Below are 21,606 nucleotides of genomic sequence, written 5' to 3'. Positions count from 1 at the left end.
CCCTAGTGATGGGAGGATGCAGCCACTGTAGTGGTATCTACTGTTCAAGTTGGAGAGGGAGCATACAAATGCAGAGCTGAGGAAATCATGCTCTTGGCACAAGCCAGTCTCTCCTTTTTCCTCAGTGCCTGTTTATATTGGGTTATATATGTGTTTGATTCTTTTTTCAGAAAGGTATCTGGGATAATGTTTGGGCTCTTACAGTTTGTACTTGGTAGGTATTTGTAACTTGATAAGTCTTAAAATACACCGACTCTAATGTTTAGCAGCATTATATTATATGCTTTAGACTTATTATTTAATATATACAGTTCTAGTAATATGGCATAACTATTTTTTCCTTTTTTTTATTCATCTAAATGTTAGGGTGGTCAAGAATTAATTGGACTAGTTTTAATACATTTGCTTTTTTAATACATTTCCTGATGGTTTTGGTGGGATTTTATTTTGCATTGCACAGCTTGGCAAGTGTGACTGCATTTCTTACTCTGCATAGCCTGTTTGCAGGAATGCTGAAGAGGGGCTCAAGTCAAGAGAGGATTTCTTGATAGCTGCATAAGGGATTACAAAGCTGCATCACATGTATTCTTCCTAAGCCGCCTTCATCTGTCTGCCCCTAATCTGATTTTGTTTCAGATCTGAGCAGTAGACATGGTGGAAGGTGGGCATTAGAACCCGGGTTTGGCTTTGGTCTTAACTGGCAGTACTCTCACCTCACTGTGAGAAAGCAGATGATCAAACTCACAGGCTTTTATTTTAACAATACATTGTCACTCTTCTACCTGGGCTCTCCTTGTACCTTGCTGCTTTTTCAGAGTATCACAGTTCTGTCATGTCACCAGCAGCTCTTTTGTGGTAAATCACAGAGAAAAGTGTGTTCCTGAGAAACTGGCAACTGAAATGGCTTAATTTAGCTGGTTAGGAACCACAGACTATCCTAATGCAAGGGCTAGTTCAGCATCATAAACCCTGTTGGATGTACCAGATCTCAGCTGACTGCTGAAATAGAGATTCTCTCTGGGTTTGGTGAACTGCAACAATTATAGCCTCTTCTTTATTAGCATTTTTCAGTCTTGATTTAGTAGTTGAATAATTCATCTTACTACTCAGTTTCTGTGGATAAAAATAGAGGAATGAATGTGAATAATTTCCAGCCAAGTAAAAAGTCTACAAAATTGTTTTGTTCTTTTTTATTAAAAAAGAAGTTTTAAATTTCTTTTTAAACACAGTAAAACCTAAGCTTTTTCACAAAAGTGTATTTGTAGCTTTGGTTTAGTCTGTCAGCAGCTAGTCCTCTATCTTCTAATACTTGCAGAATTTTCACTTTGTTCTTGTTTCTCAAACCCCAAAACTTCTTTCAAGGGGGCTATAAATGTTTTAATATGCAGATATTTTGTTTGATTGTTTTTCAGTGATCCATGGCAGATGATGTTGTTTGGCTCCAGGAAATAAGTTAGGTTATTGTTTGCTTTGACTTCTATGTTCATTTGCAAGCAGCTTTCATTAAAAAAAAAAAAAAAAGAAAAAAAAAAAAGAAAAAAGAAGTTTGTTTTCCTCTTACAGTCATTTCTTTCTGGAGGATGCAGAAGATGAATGGCTTGATAAAATGGTGTTGACCAGTTCAGCCCTTAACAATATTATATTTAAATAAATTTTTTACTTTTTTTTTTTTTTTTTTTTTTTTTTAGTGCCTCTCTGTAGAAAATTATCATAGTAAAGCTACATATCCTGCAGGCAAGTTCTGGAAAAAGATCATTCTTATTCCAATGGACAGTTTCAACTGACACAGATAGAGAAGTGTATGTGATGGTTAGGACTGTTTTCAGATGAAATAATAATAACAATTAATAATAATTAGGTTGGTGCATGGTTCACATTAGTGCTATAGGTTTGGATCCAGAATTAGTTAGGTAGGCAGGAGACACTGTATCCAGTTCCATAAAGGCAGAGTAAAGAGTGGTGAGCTGTAGGTCGGGTAGGCTGCTATGTGGGGTCCCGTTCTGGATGTTGACGTTGTTGCTGCTGCTGTTCTCCATCTGGCAGTGGGAAGGAAAACACTGGGAAGATGTTGGGGATGATGAAATGAGAACTAGAGGATCCACAGCGAGGCTGTCATCTTTCAGCTCCTCCCAAAGGTTTCCTATATCGAAAGAAAAGGGATTAATTTAACTTTATGTATGCTTTGAAACACTGCTTTATGGGGGCGATTGGTAATTTTGCAGTGGTGTATGCTGTATGTGTAGGTATTTTAAATCACTTGTTATTGAGGAAGGAAGCAGATTGTTTAGATATTTATCCATCTTTGTAATAAAATTAAATGTGGGAGAAAGCAACATTAATTTAAGGAAATTATTTCACTATATACATTTACAATAGAATCTTGCTGTTTATCCTTATGAAACATAACTTCTATCTGAAAAAAACCCCACAGATTTTGAAAGAGGAAATTCCCTCAGTTATCTTTATAAGATATAGAAGACCTAGGGGTACTTTATGGAACAAATCTGCAAGCAGCACTACTTTACAACAGGCCTTCTACTGTTATTGGAGTAGAATTCTCTGAACTGCAAACTAAACTACTGGATATGTGATTAACCTGGCAAATCAAAAGATCAGAAATGTTACCCTTTCTTTACATGTACTGACAAGTTCCTCATCCTTCCAGTGGAACAGAATATCAGAGTGAAAGCACTAAAGAAGTTACTGCATCAGGGCTGTATTTTCTGTATTAATCATGAAGATTTCTTCAGAGGGGGCAATGGAAGGGAGACTGTTGTTCCAAAACTAAACCCCATCTTCAGACTACCAAATATAGTAATATTTAGTCCTTTTGCTAGAGAACATTTGATTGGTTTTTGACTTTTAAGTAAATTATTATTTTTTCTTAATCTTTGTGTTTATATAATTATTTTACTCTAAGTGTGCAGGCCTGGTTTTAAGTTCTAGGAGTTCTCAGTTGAGATTTGATAGTTTGAAAAAAAAAAGTAAAAAGTTTAGATAATATTAAATAATTTAGGTCAAAGGGCAAGGACAGAGTAGAGTTGGAATCCTACCATACTGGTGAAGCATGCAGAATACTCGCAGTACAAATGAGCATGCTCCAGATTAGCTGACTAGAAAGGGAAGAGGTTAAGAGATATGAATGGAATGTGAGATCCAGCTGCCTGCAAGAGGGAGAAGCTGAGGATTCAGCAGGCTGTGTTGTTAATCTTAGTAAAGCAGTCTGGGCATGGCTGGATTGCAGAATATTTGTGCCAGCACAATGGCAAGGCAATTGCACTTGCTGAGTCATGGACGTTATTAAGGCTGTGTTTATTTGCTTGGTCTTTTAGGCTGCTTTGTGTCCTACTTTCTGTCTGTGCAGGAAGGCAATAATTGCCTGTTGTTTGGTGCAGCAAAAGCTTTATCTGTTGGAACTCACAGGTTTTATTTAAAGGTATACATATATAAATACATATATGCACACACAAACTTGGTGGGTTTTGTTCCTATTTTTGCAGGCAAAACTATGTCCCTCATGTTCACAAAAATGCTAACATATTAATTAAATCAAAATTATTTCCCTTTGTGCTGCTCACATGAGCATTCTCTTGACGGGCACCAAATAATTGTGCTTGAGTAGTTTTCAGTGGAAAATAGATTTAGTGTATTGCAGTGTTTAATATCAGCAGCTGTACTCAGGAGTAGCTTTCTTGGGGAACTTTCTAAAGATACAGTGCAAAATTCCATGTTGTGCAAAAGGATGGAGCCCAGTAAGGCTGTGTGCATAGCAGTGCAAGGACAAGTGGTTCACAAAAAAGGACATAAATGCATCCTAGGCAGGTTGAGACGTGATGTAATGTAACAAGCCTGACTCTACAGAATAGAAATGCCTCAGATACCTACCTTGAAGATCAAAATCGGTCAGGGATGGATTAAGAGCATCGATATCATTGCTGAGGTCTCCTTCCTGCATGAGCGTGTCCTGCATTGTCCTGGCTGTGGAGTGCTCTGTCAGCAAACTCACACCGCAGCTGGGGGGGGTCTGAGCCGGCAGAGGAGAATCCTGAGTGATGCTGGGCTGCGTCCTCAGTTCACTGTGAGCCTCCCCAGAAGGAAACAGGGTCTGAGGGTCTGGTGATTGTTGCATTAACGTACTTGAGATCTGAGGAAAGCCCTGTGGTGATGTATAGCACGCAGTTTGCTGACCTCCGAGCAAATTTGGTAATGTGTTCTTGACATGTAGAGCTCCTGATGTGTGGATGCTATGTAATGGCTGGGGTACCCCGGAGGAAAGAGAATGCTCGCATAAGGAATGGGGTTGGACTGCCATCTGCCTGGAATGGGATGCACCTGCAACGCCAGTCGGGCTGCAGGACAGGACTGAAGATCGCAGCTTTTCACTTTTGTCGCCTATCAGTGTGTCAAGTTCTTCTACAAAACAAGAAAAAAGTCCGTGACTTACTTATTCCTACCAGAGCCTTAATCTTCGTAGTTTCTAGCTAGGATTTGAGTGCTCCTCAGGAAGCAGAAGCACTGAATGGCAAACAAAATTGCTAGCCCAAATATAAGAAATTGAAAAGCCTGAAATGTTTTTCTAAGTTATCATAGCCAAGTGAGTATGTAATAAATTGCACTTTTGTGTTTAAAGGCTGGGTACTTATCAGCTGATTTCAAATTTTATTCTGTAGTACTTATTTCAGAGCTTTTATCTTAAAGTTTAGTGAGATGAGAGAGAGAATCTTTTCTTGGCAAAGCATCTTTGTGTTTACTTGGAAGCGCTCCTGAAAACCCAGGTCTTTTTAAATTATTCTTTTAATAGTTTTCCCCCCCAGTATTTCATAATATTTCATAAAAATATAAAATGGTTTCCTAGATCAGGTATAAATTTTCTTACATGGCTTGGCACCTTTTGTGAAGAAAAATTCTGGGGACCACTGTTTGAGAGCTAATGCACTAACACATCACTGACCTGGTTTTGCCATACTCTTCCTTACAGCAACTGGGTCTTTCCTCTTCCATTTCTGAAGCTCCTCCTGCATCTTATCAATTTTGGCTGGATTCAGAGCCCACAAACAGCCTTTCCGAGAAGAATTGCCTGACTTGTTTTCAACTTTCTCAAAGCATTTGTTCAGAGATAAGTTGTGGCGTACAGAATTTTTCCAGCCATCTGGAGCTGTCTAGAAAAACAAATCCAGTCTAAGAATGGAACTTCAAGGAAAAAAAAAAAACAAAACCACCACAAAACAACCAACCAACTATATTTCTGTTTCGACTGGTGAGATTATGTGCTGTTTAGCTTATACTTTCTACAGTATGAAACTTGATGTTAGAAGAAAGCCACAAAAATGTTACAGTCCTGTGCTGGAAGAGAGGAACCAGGTAAAATAGTAACATATATCATAAGCAAGAAAGTTGACCTAGTCAGAGAGACTGCTGTATTTTTAAAAGTGAATTTGCAAATCACCAGAATTAAGTGTTTAAAGAATTATATTCTAGAATTGTGAATTAACAGGATATCTATTTTATTAATTTGTTTAGAATACCTTAAAATTTCACTTAATTAAAGGACTATGTGCTACTTGGACTCAAGTGTCCAGGAAGACTTTAAAAGAAGCACTATAATCTTAACAAATAATGCAACAAAGGCAGAGAAAATAACTTGCTACTTAACAGCTGGAATCAACCTGAGAAACCTAGCTGAATTGTAATAGATGCAACTGCTAATCCAGCTAGGCTTCCCCTGTCATTGTAAAACCAGTTACCAAAAAAAAAAAAAAAAAAATTATAGCTCTGCCTGTTTTGGTCAAATCATATTCTTTCTAAAAGGTCTGCATTTGCAGAGAAGAGAGAAGAAATCTCAAGTGAGAGAGACTTTAGAGCTGATGGAATTACAGAAAATGATCTTCAGTATTAGTATACGCAAGGCCTTTTTTCTTTTTCTTTTTTCTTAAAGAAAATTTTTCTTTTTCTTGTTTCCAAAAAACCTTCATTTGTGTGTCATAAGCATTAAAAGCAATTAAGCAGCTCTCATGCTTTATTAAAAGGGATCTTTCCTATAGAGAGCCAGCTTTTTGACAGTTTCTCTAGTTATTGCCAAGTGTAACAGATTTCTTCTAAGAACATCTGTTAGAAATGGACTTGTTTCCATTTTTGATTTCTCATAATACTCTGTGAATTTTTGAATGTACTTTGACAGAAATTCAACTTTTATCAGGAATGTAAAATCTCTCCTTCCCTAGCTTGTAAGGGACTATCTTGTAGGTTAAGGTGTTAGAAGTCTTCTTGAAGAATTTGAGTGTTAAATTTAACACTTGCTTTCCTCATTAAAAAAAAAAAATAATTCATTTTGGAAGTTAAATATGTTACTTTGTAAACAAGAGACTATTTTCCCTTCTTAACAATACAGTTTCTACCCTTTTGGCCCACCTGATGTCAGCATTTCTCTGTTCTGTTAGCCATTCCCACAGGGGAGACAATGTACATCGCTGTTGAAAAAACCCCAAACAAACAAAACCAAAAAAACACTTCAAAACTCTTTCTGCTCTAGGGTATTGCCAGAGATGACCTGTCAGTTTTTCTTTCTTGCAGTTGATATTCAAGTTGTTTTTCTGGCAGTTCCAAAAGTAAACGAAACTGTTCCCACTAGGTAAGATGTCTGTCTACTCAGCTACTGAATGAGCTGACCTGAAGAATATTCATGATTCTTTCCCTGCACATGGGGATATGTATACCTGTCTGTATCTAGACAGGATAATTAGTGTTTCTGCTAAACACTGGAGTAGATGGGAGTGGCATCTGTTTCTCAGAGGTTTTCAGAACATGTGGGGGTGTAAACCACGAGATAGTTTTAGAACTGTAAGAGCAAAAAGTACACAAATTTGTTCTGGAGGCTGCTGTCAAGAGTTGAACAGGTTCCTGCATTAAATTTTGTATTGCTGAGCAGCAAAAAATAGGCAGTTAGCCAGCTAGGCCCTGAAGGAACACTCTAGCAGAGTGCTCATGTTACAACTCTGTCACCAAATTTTTAAGTTAATGTTTGATTGTCTGTAGTTTCTCGTGTAGAATTGGAATCTCCTCCCTATGGCTTGGTTTTGCCATTGCTGTGTCCAGTGCCGTGTGGATGAAGCTGTGTGGAGCTGGGCACCTGAAGAAAATGCTGCTGTAAGTTCCCCCCAGCCACAGACCTTCCAAACCTCTTGGACCACTGGCAATAACTCCAATTAACAAGATGAAAGCTTTCTGTTAGACTCACTAATCACTACAAAGGAAAAATAGGATGACAAGCAAAAAATATTATTGTCCAGACCCATTGATCCTGACTGCCTCTTGAAGTTTAAAGAGTTCAGAGATCTTGCAAAACCCTTTCTCTTTAAATCTAGGTCTCAAGAGAAGGGAGAGGTACATCAAAGAGTAATTCAACATTAGCTGCGTAGATGTTTTTTTTAGGACGTAGGAGTTGGATTGCTCTGTTTCAACTAGAAATGAGATTGTTGCATCATAGAAACTAAATTTGCTGTGGCAGCGAATACAAGTTAATTTGACTAGGCTTGTATCATCTAATGTCTCCCAGCAAGATTCTGTGCACACTTGTACTCTGTTTCTCTCCAACTTAAATTGCTTCTCCTCCCCCTCTTATTGTTATTCAGTGAATTCTGGTAGCAACAACAAAATGTGCTGTGTTGATTTTCATATTTAAATTGCTGAAGATTCTCCAGAAAAGTTAGGGTAGAGGATATTAGCTTTTGCATCATATTGACAATTCTGTGGGCTGCTGTGAAGACCAGAGGTAGACATGGCTTAGTGCCTGTAAGCATAATGTTTGCTTGCTTAATCTTTCCTGCCTATTTTAAGGATGTTTAGGATGGAACTATTCCATAATTTGATTTTATTTTTAAGTAAAACAAAAAAATAAGGCCATCAGAAAATAACTTTTTAACAAAAAGATTTAGAAATTTATTTTCCTATAATGCATATGATGGCAGTAACCTCATTACAAATTTTTCAATTAATTAAAAAATGCATGAGAATCTCCAAGAAAACCCAAACCCACTCCCTGTGGAGCAGGCAAGTTTGGATAAGTAAGAAGGAAAAAAATTAGATTCAGCATAAAGCAGCTATTTAAAGCTGTGATAGACATATACCAGCTGTAGAGATGAGGATGTGTACATACACAGCTGTATGTATACAGATGAACACCTATCTATACACATTTGCACACAAAATATCACAATATTTACACACAGCATCTAGCTGAGGAATGGATGTATTTCCCCCCCGTTTCTGCTGTGTCAGAACTTCAGAACCAGGAAGGTGACACCTGGCAGCACCACAGTCTTGAGTCTGAGGAATTCAGTGCATGTTGGCAGCAGTATTTGGCTTGCAAGTTGCTGATTAATTTTATTAACTGATTGTGTTGTAAGCCAAAGAAGAATGAATAAACGTGGACATGCCTCTAAAACTGATTTTGTTTTTACCACCTCTTTGCTTGACACTTATGCTATTTTTTCCAGGAAACAGTAACTGGATGAGAATGAATTACTTTGCTGTAGATCCTTTGATCTGTGCATTATGCTAAGAAGCATAGGTCTGCAAAATATCAGTATCAAGATGATGTGGGCCAGGACCTTTTTCACAATCCTCAAACTATTTTCCTTTGGATTATTAATTAAAAAAAATAATATTTAATTTTGCAGCTAGTGGTAAATGCATGGAATATAGACTTACTTTTCTGTTATTGACAAAACACAGATCTTGAAATCTATCACTGTTTTGTATATGTATTAAAAGAATACAGCTGCAATATTCTTGTCATGTTCTATTCTCCTTTTCTCCCTTTCCCTGTTTAGATTACTGCAATCACTGAATTTTATGTGTGTTTAGCCTAAAAATCAATTGTGTCCTTGTAACTTAGAGTGCTTTCGATTTCTTTCAGTGGGTAATGACCATTCATGCTGTGATGGGATACTTTTTGAATTATGATGGTTGGTTGCTTTATTTTTTTCTCCCTTCTCTCATTTGTAACAAATAATAGAGTATCTAGTGATTCCTTTTAGAGAAATCTGGAATTCTGGGAATACAGAAGTGTGGATCCCAACAATCCTTTCTTCATGATTACTTCATTACTGACATATCCAAATTTAATTTTTTTCCAGACATTATTAAGTCTCAGTTAATGTCCAAAACCATTGCAAAATTGCATCAGAATGTTTCTTTTTAGTAATTTCTAGTGTTCTTCATGCAGATGTTTGAATTGCCTTTCAGTAGCTACTTTTAATTTGGTTTAATTGCTGCGTGTTTGTTTGCAATAGGAAACAGGACAGACTCATGTTGTTTTATTTTCATTTTTGGTTCTTGCTAACACTTTCAGGTCACCTGATATGGAGTTTTGGTGAGATGTTTTTGAAGAATCAGCAATAATAAAGCTCTGTGTTGAGCAGCAGTTGATGAATCTATTATAGCTCTTTTTAAAATCTTAACTGTAATCCTACTGCTCTTGGATCATATGCTGACTAATCTCTTTCCAGTTGCATTCCAAATGCAAGAAACCATTCTCTTATAGCATGGATTTAAATTTCAATAGTATCTGCTGCAAACCATACACCCTTACCTTCACCAGTGTTACTGTGTAATTATGAGCTTAGTACCATTTATCACATATTATGCTTTTCTTTGTACAGTGCATGCAAGTGATGAAGTTGCTTAAGACAGATACCCCTGTTCCAAAACAGAGCAAGGTAACCTTGAACCTCTGCTTCCACATGAGTCTGGAGGTGCTGGAGGTGGCAGAGGAAGTCACAAGACCAGTTCTGCCTGTATTTGAGATCTGAGAGAAGGGAATGGATGTGTTTTTATAAATATTTATCCTTTTTATGAGCTGTTAGTGAGGAATGGCCACTTACTCTCTACTTGTGATCATGAAAGTACATAGTGTATAATTGATTTGATGTTAATCTACTAAGAAATTATCCCTTTTCACAGACCAAATCCCCTCCCTTATTCCCTCTGCTGCCAGGTAAGCTTAGAGACAGATTATCCCCACTCACCTTAAAGTAAGGAAAGTGTTCCGTCATGAAATTGTAAATCTCACTGACTGGCAAACTCCCTGTCTTGCTGTTTTTGAGTGCCATGAAGATCAGAATGCTTTAAAGAAAGAAAGAGAAGTGTTTTAGCCTGCTCTGCAACATGTTTAATCACTCTGGCTTCCATGGTCACAGCATGAACACCCAGGATGCTTAAAGTTCCCACCCAGTTGTTACAAGCAATCTCCTCACACTCCATTGCTTCCTGACGTAACTGTCAAGGTGCATACAGAAAGTCCAAGCTTGAAATAAAGTAATGGAAAGTGGAACCTAGACCATAGCCTTCAAATCTTGCTAGTGGACATTTATTTATGGTTGTGTTTGAATGCTTAGGCTGATAAAGGCCATAAAGAGAATATCAGAGTGACAGAAGGTGTAATTAAATTTGAATTGTCTCAGCAAGTCTTAGACTGCCATATGGGGGATAAACCCGTGCAGTGACTGGCACATCTGATATGTTTTCAAGGCATTTCCTTGCCATAGTAACTGGAGAAAAGCACAGTCATCACAGCTCCTGAAAAAGACAACCTAAAAATTATTAGTCTTATGAAATTTGCAACACTTCAGATTTTGTATTGGAGAAATGTCTAGTTTTTGTGGGGGTGATCATGATTGCTCACATGCTTTACACCATTTCACTTCCCTCTGCCTTGGCCCCAGAGCCTGGAATATGTTGTGATTCTTACAAACAGGACAGAGCACACTGGGAATAAGACAAATACGAGTAAGCATGTTATTGCAAATTAGGCTGGAAATAGGCCATGGGTAACCAGTGTATTTCCTGTAAGATTAGGATTTGAAAAAAATTACCTGTATGAGTAGATGGGTTTGGGAAAGAGAGGCTGCTGGGATTCTTGACTGCTTTGAGGAGCAATTCTTTGGTAAGGGTAGTGTGAAGAAGTAATATAAGTCACAGGATAGCTGCCTCCTGAGGGATACTGATGATAGAATAAAAAAGATGTTACTTAGCAGCAGCAAACTCTCAGAACCATTTCTATCTAAAGAACACTATTCAACTATTGTGAAGATATTGTCCTCTGCCTTTAGTATCTGTTGTGCCATGACCTAAAGCCTTTCAATTGGAAAGCATTAGTATTGCTGGTTAATGCTCAAGAAGTAGACACAGCTTGTATGAGGAGGAGCTAGCTTTTATATTGGCTGCTAACAGGTTGCAGTGTGTTCCAAATGGAAGTATATGGGAAAAAAATGTACTTTATTATTGCCTGCTGTGCTACTGAGTTCTTGTGAAAAAAGCAATTTTTCCCTGTTAACCATCTCCAGATCATAGGATTACAGAATATCCCTCTTCTAGCTGAAGTATCTTAGCCTACTCAGCCTCCCCCACAACAGTTCATTATGCAGACAAATAAATTGATGGTATAATTTTATTTATATATAAAAAAGCCAGAATGGAGTACTTGAAAGAATATGCACCACAGAAAAATAGCCTATTAAGTAAAAGGACTGCAAATAATTTGGGCTGAGCCTTGTTCGGTTTTGTGTGATGTTTTTTGTTTTTAGGTGGAGAGGGATATACAGATTATTATAGATTACATACTATGTCTCTATATTATTATAGAACAATACATTCACTGAAGGGTATGTCACCCCATGGATCAGGAGTGTGACACATGGGACTTTTCTCATAGGTGGTTTTCATATTGCCTGACTTGTGATGAAGCTGTGAGGCTGCTCTTGTGCAGGCTGCCTTACAGTCAGCTCCAAGGAATGACCTTCTTCAAAAAGTTTAAGCAGCACCTCAAGCAGCTTCTTTTTTTCCTCCCCACTGTCTGTATCAGAAATCTGAAAAGAACAGCTGGGACACCTAAAATCAGATAGTATTTATGTTACCCTCACTGCACCCCTGGGGACAAGTGGCAGAATCCAACATGAGGCTGAAATGCTGAACTATCACTTCAAGAGATCCCTAAACCTGTCCAGCTTTTGAGACAAGCTGAAGAAGTGGCTGGCCTATCACACCATCCCTGTGATAGAAATGTGCCAATGCAAAAAATTAGGTGAAAGAGGGGAGATAACACGTATAGATAGATGCCTTGATTGCATCAGAATTTCTCCAGGTTTGCTTTCAATTTTTTAACACAGCAGTTGCTTGCATGTTTTTCTTTTCCAAATTACAGTTTAAACCTGCTGGCAAGCAACTTTCAAGAACAAAGCAGCACTACTCTGCTCAGGTAAGATACCATCAGTTGGCTTTCAGTGAGGCAAAAGCTCCCACTGAACTCAGAGTGCATTGTGAGAGGGATTTCTGTCTCTTACAGATTAATCTTTCCAGATGCCAGATCTAGGGCATGGCCAAAATTAGGAGCCATGTCATATGCTATTAAAAAAAAAAATCTACCTGAATTCCTTCCCTAGTACTCAAAGATTGCTGAGCCCTGTTGTAGTGTTTTACTGCATACCCATGGAACTCCTGTGTTATGAGGTATTTATGGTTCCTCTGAAAGATTACTATGGAGCTTTTGAGACTTGGGAAAATTTCGTTGGTAATTAGTTTATAAATCTCCTTAGTTTCTTACTGTCATTCCTATTTTTGGACCAAACTTCTGTTGCTTTTGGTCTTTTGTCCCCTTAATCTTCCTGTGAGAAGTTATCATATGCCTGCATATGTTCAGTTTATTTATTCTGAATTCTGAATATTTCAGTTTCTTAGTAATTTTATTGTTGTTGCTTAGATTTTTGCCTGCTTGCTTTTATCTTTCTAATATTGAACTGCCTGAAATAGAATGTGGAAAAAAACTTTCCAAATGCATTAATCTGTTTACTACAGTAAGCAGGGTGAAAAAAATGAAATGTACATAATTAATCATGTCCTGCCTTGTTAAACTAAATACTTGGTAAAACTGCAGTCTCCAGTGAAGCTGGGAACTAATTGCCATGTGCAGCTCTGTGCTGCCTGTTTTGTGGCATGTGTGCAGACTTTTTACCAGGATAGAAAACTGGGCAATTCATACAATAATTTTTATTTTATTGGTTTCAGTATCTCTTTGAAAGGAAGGGGTACTAAGATGGGGCTGGTTGTGATGTTATTGCCAAAAGCAAGACCTGGGCGTTTTAAGGATTATTTCTGTTTTATTGGTTTCATTAATCCTTTTGGAGGGAACAGAGGCTGGGGAATGGTCTGGTATGACAGGCTTGAGCTGGTTTTACAGTCGTGCAACTGGCATGAAAGGTGTCTGTGTTTTATGGTGGGTGGGTAGGTGACTTCAGTAAGTGTCTGCTATTTCTTTCAGGTCAATAAGAAGTAATTTTTCTTATGAGTCATTTAAGTTGTATTCAGCAAAGGGGAAGGTGAGGCCATTTTATCATTTGGGCAAAATTAACAAAGGACTTGGTGTCTCTCATCCTTGTAATGAAAAGTGAGGCATAGTTTGAACATTCTTCACTTCAGGCTAGAGGGCCCGTTCTCTTATGTTTAACTTCCTAGTAATTTAATATGCTACTCCATTCAATTCTGAAATGTAAAGTGTTAATACTGGAGCTGTTTCATGCAAAAGATGTTATTTCACTTTTTCTCAGTCTTGTATCACAAGTTCTTTCACTTTATAGTAGTTGACCATGGCACACGGGCAGCAGTTCTACCTGTTATGACTTTGGCTGCTTATTTTAGATTTTTTTCCTCTGAGTAGTAGAACATGTTGCTGTACTTTTACTGTAGTAACCTTAACAAGCACAAATATTGAAAAGCCTAACAGAAACCTGCTGCATGTGAGATCTGTTGGAGTGCCAGCCTGCAGGTGGATAGACTTCCCTCTTAGTGCTTGTTGTGTCTTGCCTAGCAACTCCCAGAAGGTCTATTTCAACTTTAATGTTGTAGGGTTTTTGAATGAGGTTTATGCCAATGTGCAGTAATAGCACTGGTACCAAATCAGCAGTGGCACAGAAGTGGTGCCTGCTTAAAAATTGAAAAAATATTCAAATGAAACTCCAGTGGGCTTGTTGTTAATGCTAAAGGAACACACACAGCTGACATTTATACTGGGTGTGAGATGTACTGTGTGATGCTTCACATCCACAATGTCTACTGCAGTCCCAGGGGGGAATGAGTTTATATTTGCAGCAGAGATTTTGTGGCAAGTCAATCCTTCATCTGGGACCTTTTTCTTCTAAAATAACAATAGTAAAATCAATGAATTTGCAAGTTAGGATGGTAGTATAATATTACCTTCCTATTTTAATCTTATTATTACCTTTTATCACTTCTATTGAGTATTAAGAAAATAGATAAACAATTAAATGAATTATGATGGCTTGATAAGAACATATAAACATTTTGCCACGTTATAATGGAATGCCAGAGGACAGGTAAAAGCAAAAGCTAGGAGTGAGATTATTCTCTAGCCATATTTCCTGCCTTGGCATAGGAGAACTGCTTCTTTCTGTTATTTATACCTTATCACATGTATTTTACATCTTTACACATCCCAAGCTAAGGGATGTGTAGTTTGATATTGAAACTATTTGGCCTTCAGTATTACCTGGGTGCACTAAGCAAATTAGTCTGTTCTTGTGCAACACCTTGTTGGAGAAAAACCTCTGTGCCCCTGCCTTCCTAAGCTGATTTAAACATAAACTCTGGTAAATGGACAGAGGCTGGCCACAGCTGAGGGAGAAGGAAGAGAAAGAGGATAGTAACAGAAACCTGATTTTAGTTTACTTCATGCAGGTGTTGGTACTTGGGGTGCTTATGGAGTTGTGGCCTTGCCACACCATCCTGCTGATCAGTTTAACTGCTCCACAGGCTAGAAGTTCAGAAAGAGGGTGGAAGTCCCTGAAGCTCTCCAAGGGATAATACAGTTAGTCCTTATTTTATTTCTCTCTACATCTGAAGGATTATATATGGTAATAATAATCTTTAAGTTGTAGTAGGCAGGTGGAGGATTTAAAAAACACACTTAAAAATATAAAAAAATCACTACTGAGGTTTGGAGCACTTTCATTCATCCTTAGTAATGTTTTACCAAATTCTAACAAATAAAATGCCTAAAAAGTAACCTGTGACAGATTAGTTTTATCAGTGACCATAAAATTCTCACATGCACCTATTGTTTTCTTTATGGTCATTTAACACCTGTTTTTGGAAATTAAATTTCCTCATAAATGCAATCATGCCAAAAATAACCTTTCTTTTTTCTTCATTAGAGACTAAATCCTGATGATGAATGGTATGTTCACTATTTCAGTGACTCAGACTGCTAACAACATATGAATTAACAATCCCAGTGACCTCTCATATGGCAACCTGTTTTCTGTTGTCTTGCACAGTTTTAAATTAGTGTTTAAATCAGTGCTGGTCAAATTTTTTATACTTCTTGAGCAAGTTGAATGAGATAGCACAGGTAGTTCCACAGTATCAGTCACTGGGATCAAAGGAACTGTAAATCACACCTGAGCTTTTATGTTCAAATATTATATACATATATATTCATATATATATACATTTTCTGTAACTAATTTAATTCAGTTCTAATTGTTGGGGGGTTTGGTAGTTTTGCTATTTTTGTATATGGATTATTTGCAGATAACTGAGCATAAAAAGGGAATTTTTTCAATACACTGAACCACACCAGCATTTATCTCTGAAGGAAATTATTTGAAGACATTTCAGAGTAATAAATATTACTTTCTGTAATACATAGCCCCCCTTTATGCCAAGTTTTCACTGCTCAGCAGACCACACTCACTAGCCTCTATAAATATGTACTGGGATCACATGAAAGAGTAAGATTGTATATATATATGATTTTTAAAATATGTTGTATATATACTACTTTGAGAACACGAACAGACATGTATTCAAATAGCATCTAAACACTCAAGAAAAACAAGGTAGCAGTTGCTTCTGCGAGTTTTTAGTGTTAATAATATAGTTACATTACGGAAGGACAACCTTAATTTTGTGCATTCTCATGCATCATCAGCATTATTGTCAATTATGCTTCAGATGAATAATCTTTCAGCTGATGTAACAGTCAAAAGATTGCAAAAGAGATGTGTGTGCCATCAAACACAAGAAAAGCGAGCATCATCTTGCTGATAAAATTTTGCTTTAAGTGTTTTTCTAGGTTTGATTTGAATTTTAATTATATGGTCCCAAATAATTCTTAATTTTTTTTTTAAATTCTGAAGTTAAAACACTGTCAGTTCCCTGGGTTCCTGAAATGCCAACAGTTATTAACAGTTATTATCTGGTTTCAAAGCCACTTTTCTTGAGTATAGTGGTGAAAATATAAATAAGTAGTACAAAGATTCATTTTTTACAAATTTATGTGGGTTTTTTTTTTATTACCATTTAAAAAGTCATTTAAATGTGGTTCTTCTAAGATCTCAGAAGCTAAATGTATGTATACAAACATGGCTCTACAACAGGTATTGTTTCATCTGTCTTTTGTCTTATTGCCATAACTACAATACAGTTACAGTGCTACACGTACAGGGGATTTTGCTCTGTGGACTGCACTGACCTGATGGAAAGGATGTGAGGGGCAATACATCTGCTGCACTTGAGGCTGATAGCAATACAAACCAGGCTGCCCCTCCAGTGGGGATGTCCGAAGCTTCATGTCTGAATCCTGCTAGGAAATATTTAAGGAAAGAGTTATTTTAAACTGAGGTTGTTTGTTTGTTTATTTGTTTTGTTTTTCCCTAAGATAATAGTTCTGTTTGTTACTGTTTTGATTTATCTTCCACTATATTTACTACTTTTTCTGACTTCATTCTGCCTTGGTGTTTTATATACTACTAGTACAAGAAGAAACATAGTTTCATTTATTTATATAATTACTGCCTGAAAAAGGAAGTCCCAGTCCAAGTCACACACAACGTAGTTCAGAAAATGTCAGTTTCCATTTATCTTTTTTTTCCCCCCTACCTACACAAACTGCACGCTCCAGCTTTCATTCTGGGGTGTGCACATGTGTCTGTCTTTCTGTCTTTTTCATACTCCTTGATTTTATCTTGCAGGTTGTCAGTACCTCAAGCTGATGCTGGAGTGCTGTCATTAGGTAGAGAGTGATGTACAGGAAAGAGGTGGCAGAGAAGACTCAAACCAGGCTGATAACTGAGTTGGATCAAGATACAGGAATTACAGTAAGAATGTGATTTATTTCTGCAGCTGTAGAAATAAACATAGAGAAGTGGATCGAGTCATAATTTCTCACAGGTCTGCCCAGCTGCCTGCTCTGGGTCCTGCACAGGGCTTGATTCTGTTAAGAACTCAGGCTTCTGTTGTTAAATTTTGCTGTCCTTTAGTTGGAATGCCAAGCAGAGCATACGGTGTGTGTGGTAATACTGCCTGCTTTGGAAGAGCAATTCAGACAAGCTGCATGCTAAGCAGATAGACAGAGCTCTGGCTGGGCAACAAACAGTGCAGTGTCCATACCCACAGGTCTGGTGACAGATTTCATGTTCCTTCCCTCGTTTAACATCCCTGGCCAGGAATTCTCTTCTGAGAGCTGATGTCACAACAATTTAATTATTTCAAGGAACATCCTTCTGTTTTAAAGCAAGGCCATAATGACTCTTTTGTGGTATAGATTAGTGTTAGGGGTACATATTAGACTTGATTGGATATCCTAACACCAAGCAATGCCACATTCAGTATTAATAGATGTTGGCACTCTTTTGATGCCCATAAGATGAACTTTTTTAGAAGTGTCAGATTGCCAGCATGGGGAAGCTACTTGGGTGCTTTGAAGTTGCATGCTGTCTGAGCCAGTGGGGGCATTAACAAGGATCCAGTCTTATCCTGAGTAGTCACACCTACTTGGTAAAGGGCTCTGCTAGCTTTACATTCTCTACATCTTTACATATCTGCATCAGGGATTTGGCAAGAAAATAGGAATGTTTTTCATCTACCGCTTACAGGGTTTGCATTAAACTCATCTGACCTAGATATGTATTTATCCAGGAAATAAGAGATTTAGATCAATTTCCTCTTTAACCTGAATGGCTTCCATCCTTAGGTTGTACCCCGACAACATCCCTCATCCCCTTGTAAATTGTCTTAATCCAATTCAGTTCTTTTGTTGTTGTTGATTGTTTGTTTGTTTGTATTTAAACCCCCTGTCTTTTGGTAACCATCAAATTTTTTTGCCTCTCAACAATAGCAAACCAGTGGTCAGGGCCCTCTCCTGGCAGATGTAGACATTGGTTTTAGTCAGCACTGGATGCTGAAGATTTGCTTTACAGATTGGATCACGGCAGAGGTACCTGGTGGAATTACTGAAGGGTAATTTGCTTTGCTTTTCAGGGATTTCTGTGCTATCCTAAGCAGTCAGTTTCCTTTGCCCAACATGTGAATTAGCCCAGGTATTTTTAACACTGCACATACCATAAACAGATCTTGTCTTTAATTTTAAGTAGTAGTGATGTCTCAGTTTCTCTTCTACTGTGTCTTCTACTGCAGAAAAATGCAGGTCAGTTGAGGTTTTGTGACAAATCTGATACTCATACTTGAAAAGTTTTGTTAACTTTTTTCCCCTGAAAATACTAGTTGATGAAAACTACTGATTTAAAACCTGTTGTCAGGAAGAAATTGGAAAATGTAGGGTTCATATATTGTGTCTAGTGGAAAATCTCCTGTCCTTGTGCTCCTTTCTGAGAACCATTCTTCAGCAGGAAAAGGCCATAAAATAGAGAACTTAGACAAATATAAGTGGATGTTTATCCTGAGCTCTAGCTTGCAACTTGAGAAGAGATTAAATATCCATAGTCACATTAAGACATAAGAAAATAATTGCAAAATTATATTTTTGCCATTGAAAACAGAAACAAAGAAAAAAAATACTGACCATGACTTGTGAACTGTGATCTTGTCCTGTGGTGCTGTACTGGAGGCCATTACACCATGGCTGTTCTGTTGAGATGTTCGGAATGTGTGTAGGAAATGACTCTGACTCATCAGGACCTGTAGATCCTGGTAGACCCTCAAACCCATCAATACTTCTAGCATTTTTGAAGGGTGAACCTTCTGGTGGGAGGGCTTGATGTCCTTCCTGGAAGACATCTTCGCTGATCTGCCTCTTGTAAGGGTGAAAGGGGTTTCTGCTGCTCTTGAGAAATCTGTCATAATTTCCTACAGTACTTTCCTCATAACTGTACCGTCTGAATTTTTCAGTACTGAAAGATGCTTTAAATTTGTTCTTGCCACAGTGAATCCCTTGGCTTGTAGGGTATCTTCCATGAATTTGATCCTGGGCTGGAGAAGCAGGGCTGGGGCTGTGAGAAGACTCTGAGCTCTTTCTTTCTGTCCTGCTGTCTGATTCATATGGTTGGCAGTTATAACTGGGATTATCCTGCAATGAATTATTGGCATTTATTTAGAATATATTTTCATTATTTACAAAAAAGTACATTAAAATATATTATTCATGACAAGGATACAATTACTAGTTCTAGCTATCTTCATGCAGAGAAACTTTAAAAGATCTGAGGGGTTTTCTGGTTACTTGGTATCCAAAAAATATTAAAAAGTAAATTAACCAAAGCATTGAGAAGTCTGAAGTAATCTTAATTTGTGCAACTAGGAAAAAAAGGACATTGTAGGTAACAATTGGCTAGTTGGTCTGACAGTTTCAGATAGAAGACTATGTATGATCAAGTGATGAAAGATTAAATGACAGGAATATGATAAGTGCAAGTCTTGTCATATACAAGTTTAGTCAAATAAGCTTGATCTCATTCTCTGATGATGTTACAGACTGCCAGATATGTTGCTAGTTACATCACTTCCTTTCATTAACGTAGCCACACTCATTCTCTGAGACAGGTAGGCTCTAGCCAGACATTTTGACCTTCTTCCTGTCTCATCTCCTCCCTTCCCTTTTGCACTTTAGCAAAAAGAAAATAGCAGCTACTAAAGTACTCTTTAATCTAGAAAAGAAAGACTTAACAAGAAGTAGTGTCTGGATCCTGAAGCTGCACACATTTAGCTTAGAGATTATGCATATTTTCCTTTACATCAAGGATGAGTAACAACTTGGATGCCTTTTGAGAAGACGAGCTTAAATCAGGAGCAGGTTATTGTATTCAGGGGAGGGGAATATGTAATGTTCTGTGCTACACAAAAAGTCAGACCAGATTATCAAGTGATCCCTGTCTTACTTCCCCCTCAATATCCAAGCTGCTCTTACAGTATTTTAGGAGAAGTAAAGAAATCTATGCCTTCATGGGAAAAACAGACTCCAAGAAGTCCCAAAGGGAAGTTAGCAAGAAAATCAGTGTTTCTGCTTAGTGCCACAGCTCTTCATTCATCTTCACGTGGGTCTGACTGTCAATTCTAATGTTTTATTCTGTCATGGATTCCTGCAGAAAGCAAATCTGGCCTTATTACACTTTTGCTTTCCCATATGAACACAAACATGCTCATTTTGTAAATTCTTAATTCTTACTTCCTCACTCCCTCTTCTATAGTCCTAATACATGCATTTAAAATAGCTTTTGCTAAATAAGAATTAATCTCCCCCCCCCCCCCATCTAGTTTTATGAAGCTGTAAGAATGGCAGCTGTAAATTCTGTACATGCAATTTTCACAACAAAATTATAATAATGGTTATTTTGCTGTTGTTTGATGAAAAATACTGTTCTCAATTGTGCTTTTATTATGAAAGGTAAGCATGGTGAATATACAGGTATCAGGGGGGAGATAATTTTATTCCAAAAAAATCCTAAGGAATTCTGAAGTGCTTGAATGTACTCTTAACTGGTTTGGAGCAGACAAAAAGACTCTGTCTCTTTGTCTGGTTATTTATGTATTTATTTATTTCAGAAACAATGAGAATTACTTTAAATGTAGCATTGTTACAAGATTAGTAGCTGGATGAATTGCCTGTTTTCTTTTTATAGTAATAGGATTTTTAAGCAATCAAATAGAAAATTTAGCTTGGCATTTAATATTAGCTCAGAAGAATAATTAAGGTTTGTACTCTTCAAAAATAAAGCTTTCAGTCTGTTACAAGCAAAGTAGGCTGAGATTTAGTACAGCAGTTGCTGAATATTCTGACTAAACTTGTGCTTCTGAAGAAAGAACAGAACGAGGCCATCTTACTCACAGTTTGCTGAACTGGGGATACTGAATCCTGCTGTGTCTTCATGAGGTCTTGTTGGTCCCTTTCCAGAGTGTCCGAAGAAGAAAATTTAATATTTGATTGATCCTGGAGTAGTGAAACCATTACCAAATTCACGTCAGATAGAAATCCTGTTACAACAAAATTAGATTACAATAAATATTTTCTAAATCTTGAACTGGAAAAGAAACCATCTTGTTATGTGCAGATGACTGAACATTGTTAGATGTGCAGCTGGATGATAACCCATCCTAGTACAGCTGAATTCCTAATACAGTGGAATATCTTTTTGGCTGTCAAAGAGATGTTCTGTTACAAGGAAGGTGTGCTACAAAGTCTTTATGGGTTTATGACACAATTTATATTGAACAAGTCATTATTTTGTTTTCTGTACATTCATAACTAATGAAAATATATTGCTTTGGGCTTTTGCAAATTTAGCAATATTGTTTTATTAACAA

The 21,606-nt window shown here is 37.3% G+C and overlaps 1 protein-coding gene across 1 annotated transcript; it reads right to left on the bottom strand.

Moving 5' to 3' along the window:
• Positions 1-1,687: 1,687 nt before the first annotated feature.
• On the bottom strand, positions 1,688-21,250 carry FOXN1 (forkhead box N1). Its single transcript, XM_030462464.1, has 8 exons — positions 21,131-21,250; positions 18,872-19,375; positions 16,544-16,654; positions 10,872-10,999; positions 10,026-10,122; positions 4,952-5,159; positions 3,886-4,413; positions 1,688-2,140 (listed from the first exon to the last, which is right to left on the bottom strand). Exons 1-8 carry the CDS (start codon positions 21,248-21,250, stop codon positions 1,872-1,874), a joined length of 1,965 nt encoding a protein of 654 aa, XP_030318324.1. The 3' UTR covers positions 1,688-1,871.
• Between the last annotated feature and the right edge of the window lie 356 nt (positions 21,251-21,606).

This window comes from Calypte anna, chromosome 19, assembly GCF_003957555.1.
Source record: "Calypte anna isolate BGI_N300 chromosome 19, bCalAnn1_v1.p, whole genome shotgun sequence".
In the NCBI taxonomy this organism is placed as follows: Eukaryota; Metazoa; Chordata; class Aves; order Apodiformes; family Trochilidae; genus Calypte; species Calypte anna.
Note: the sequence above shows the minus strand (reverse complement) of the source record. Positions and strands in the feature narration are given on the sequence as shown.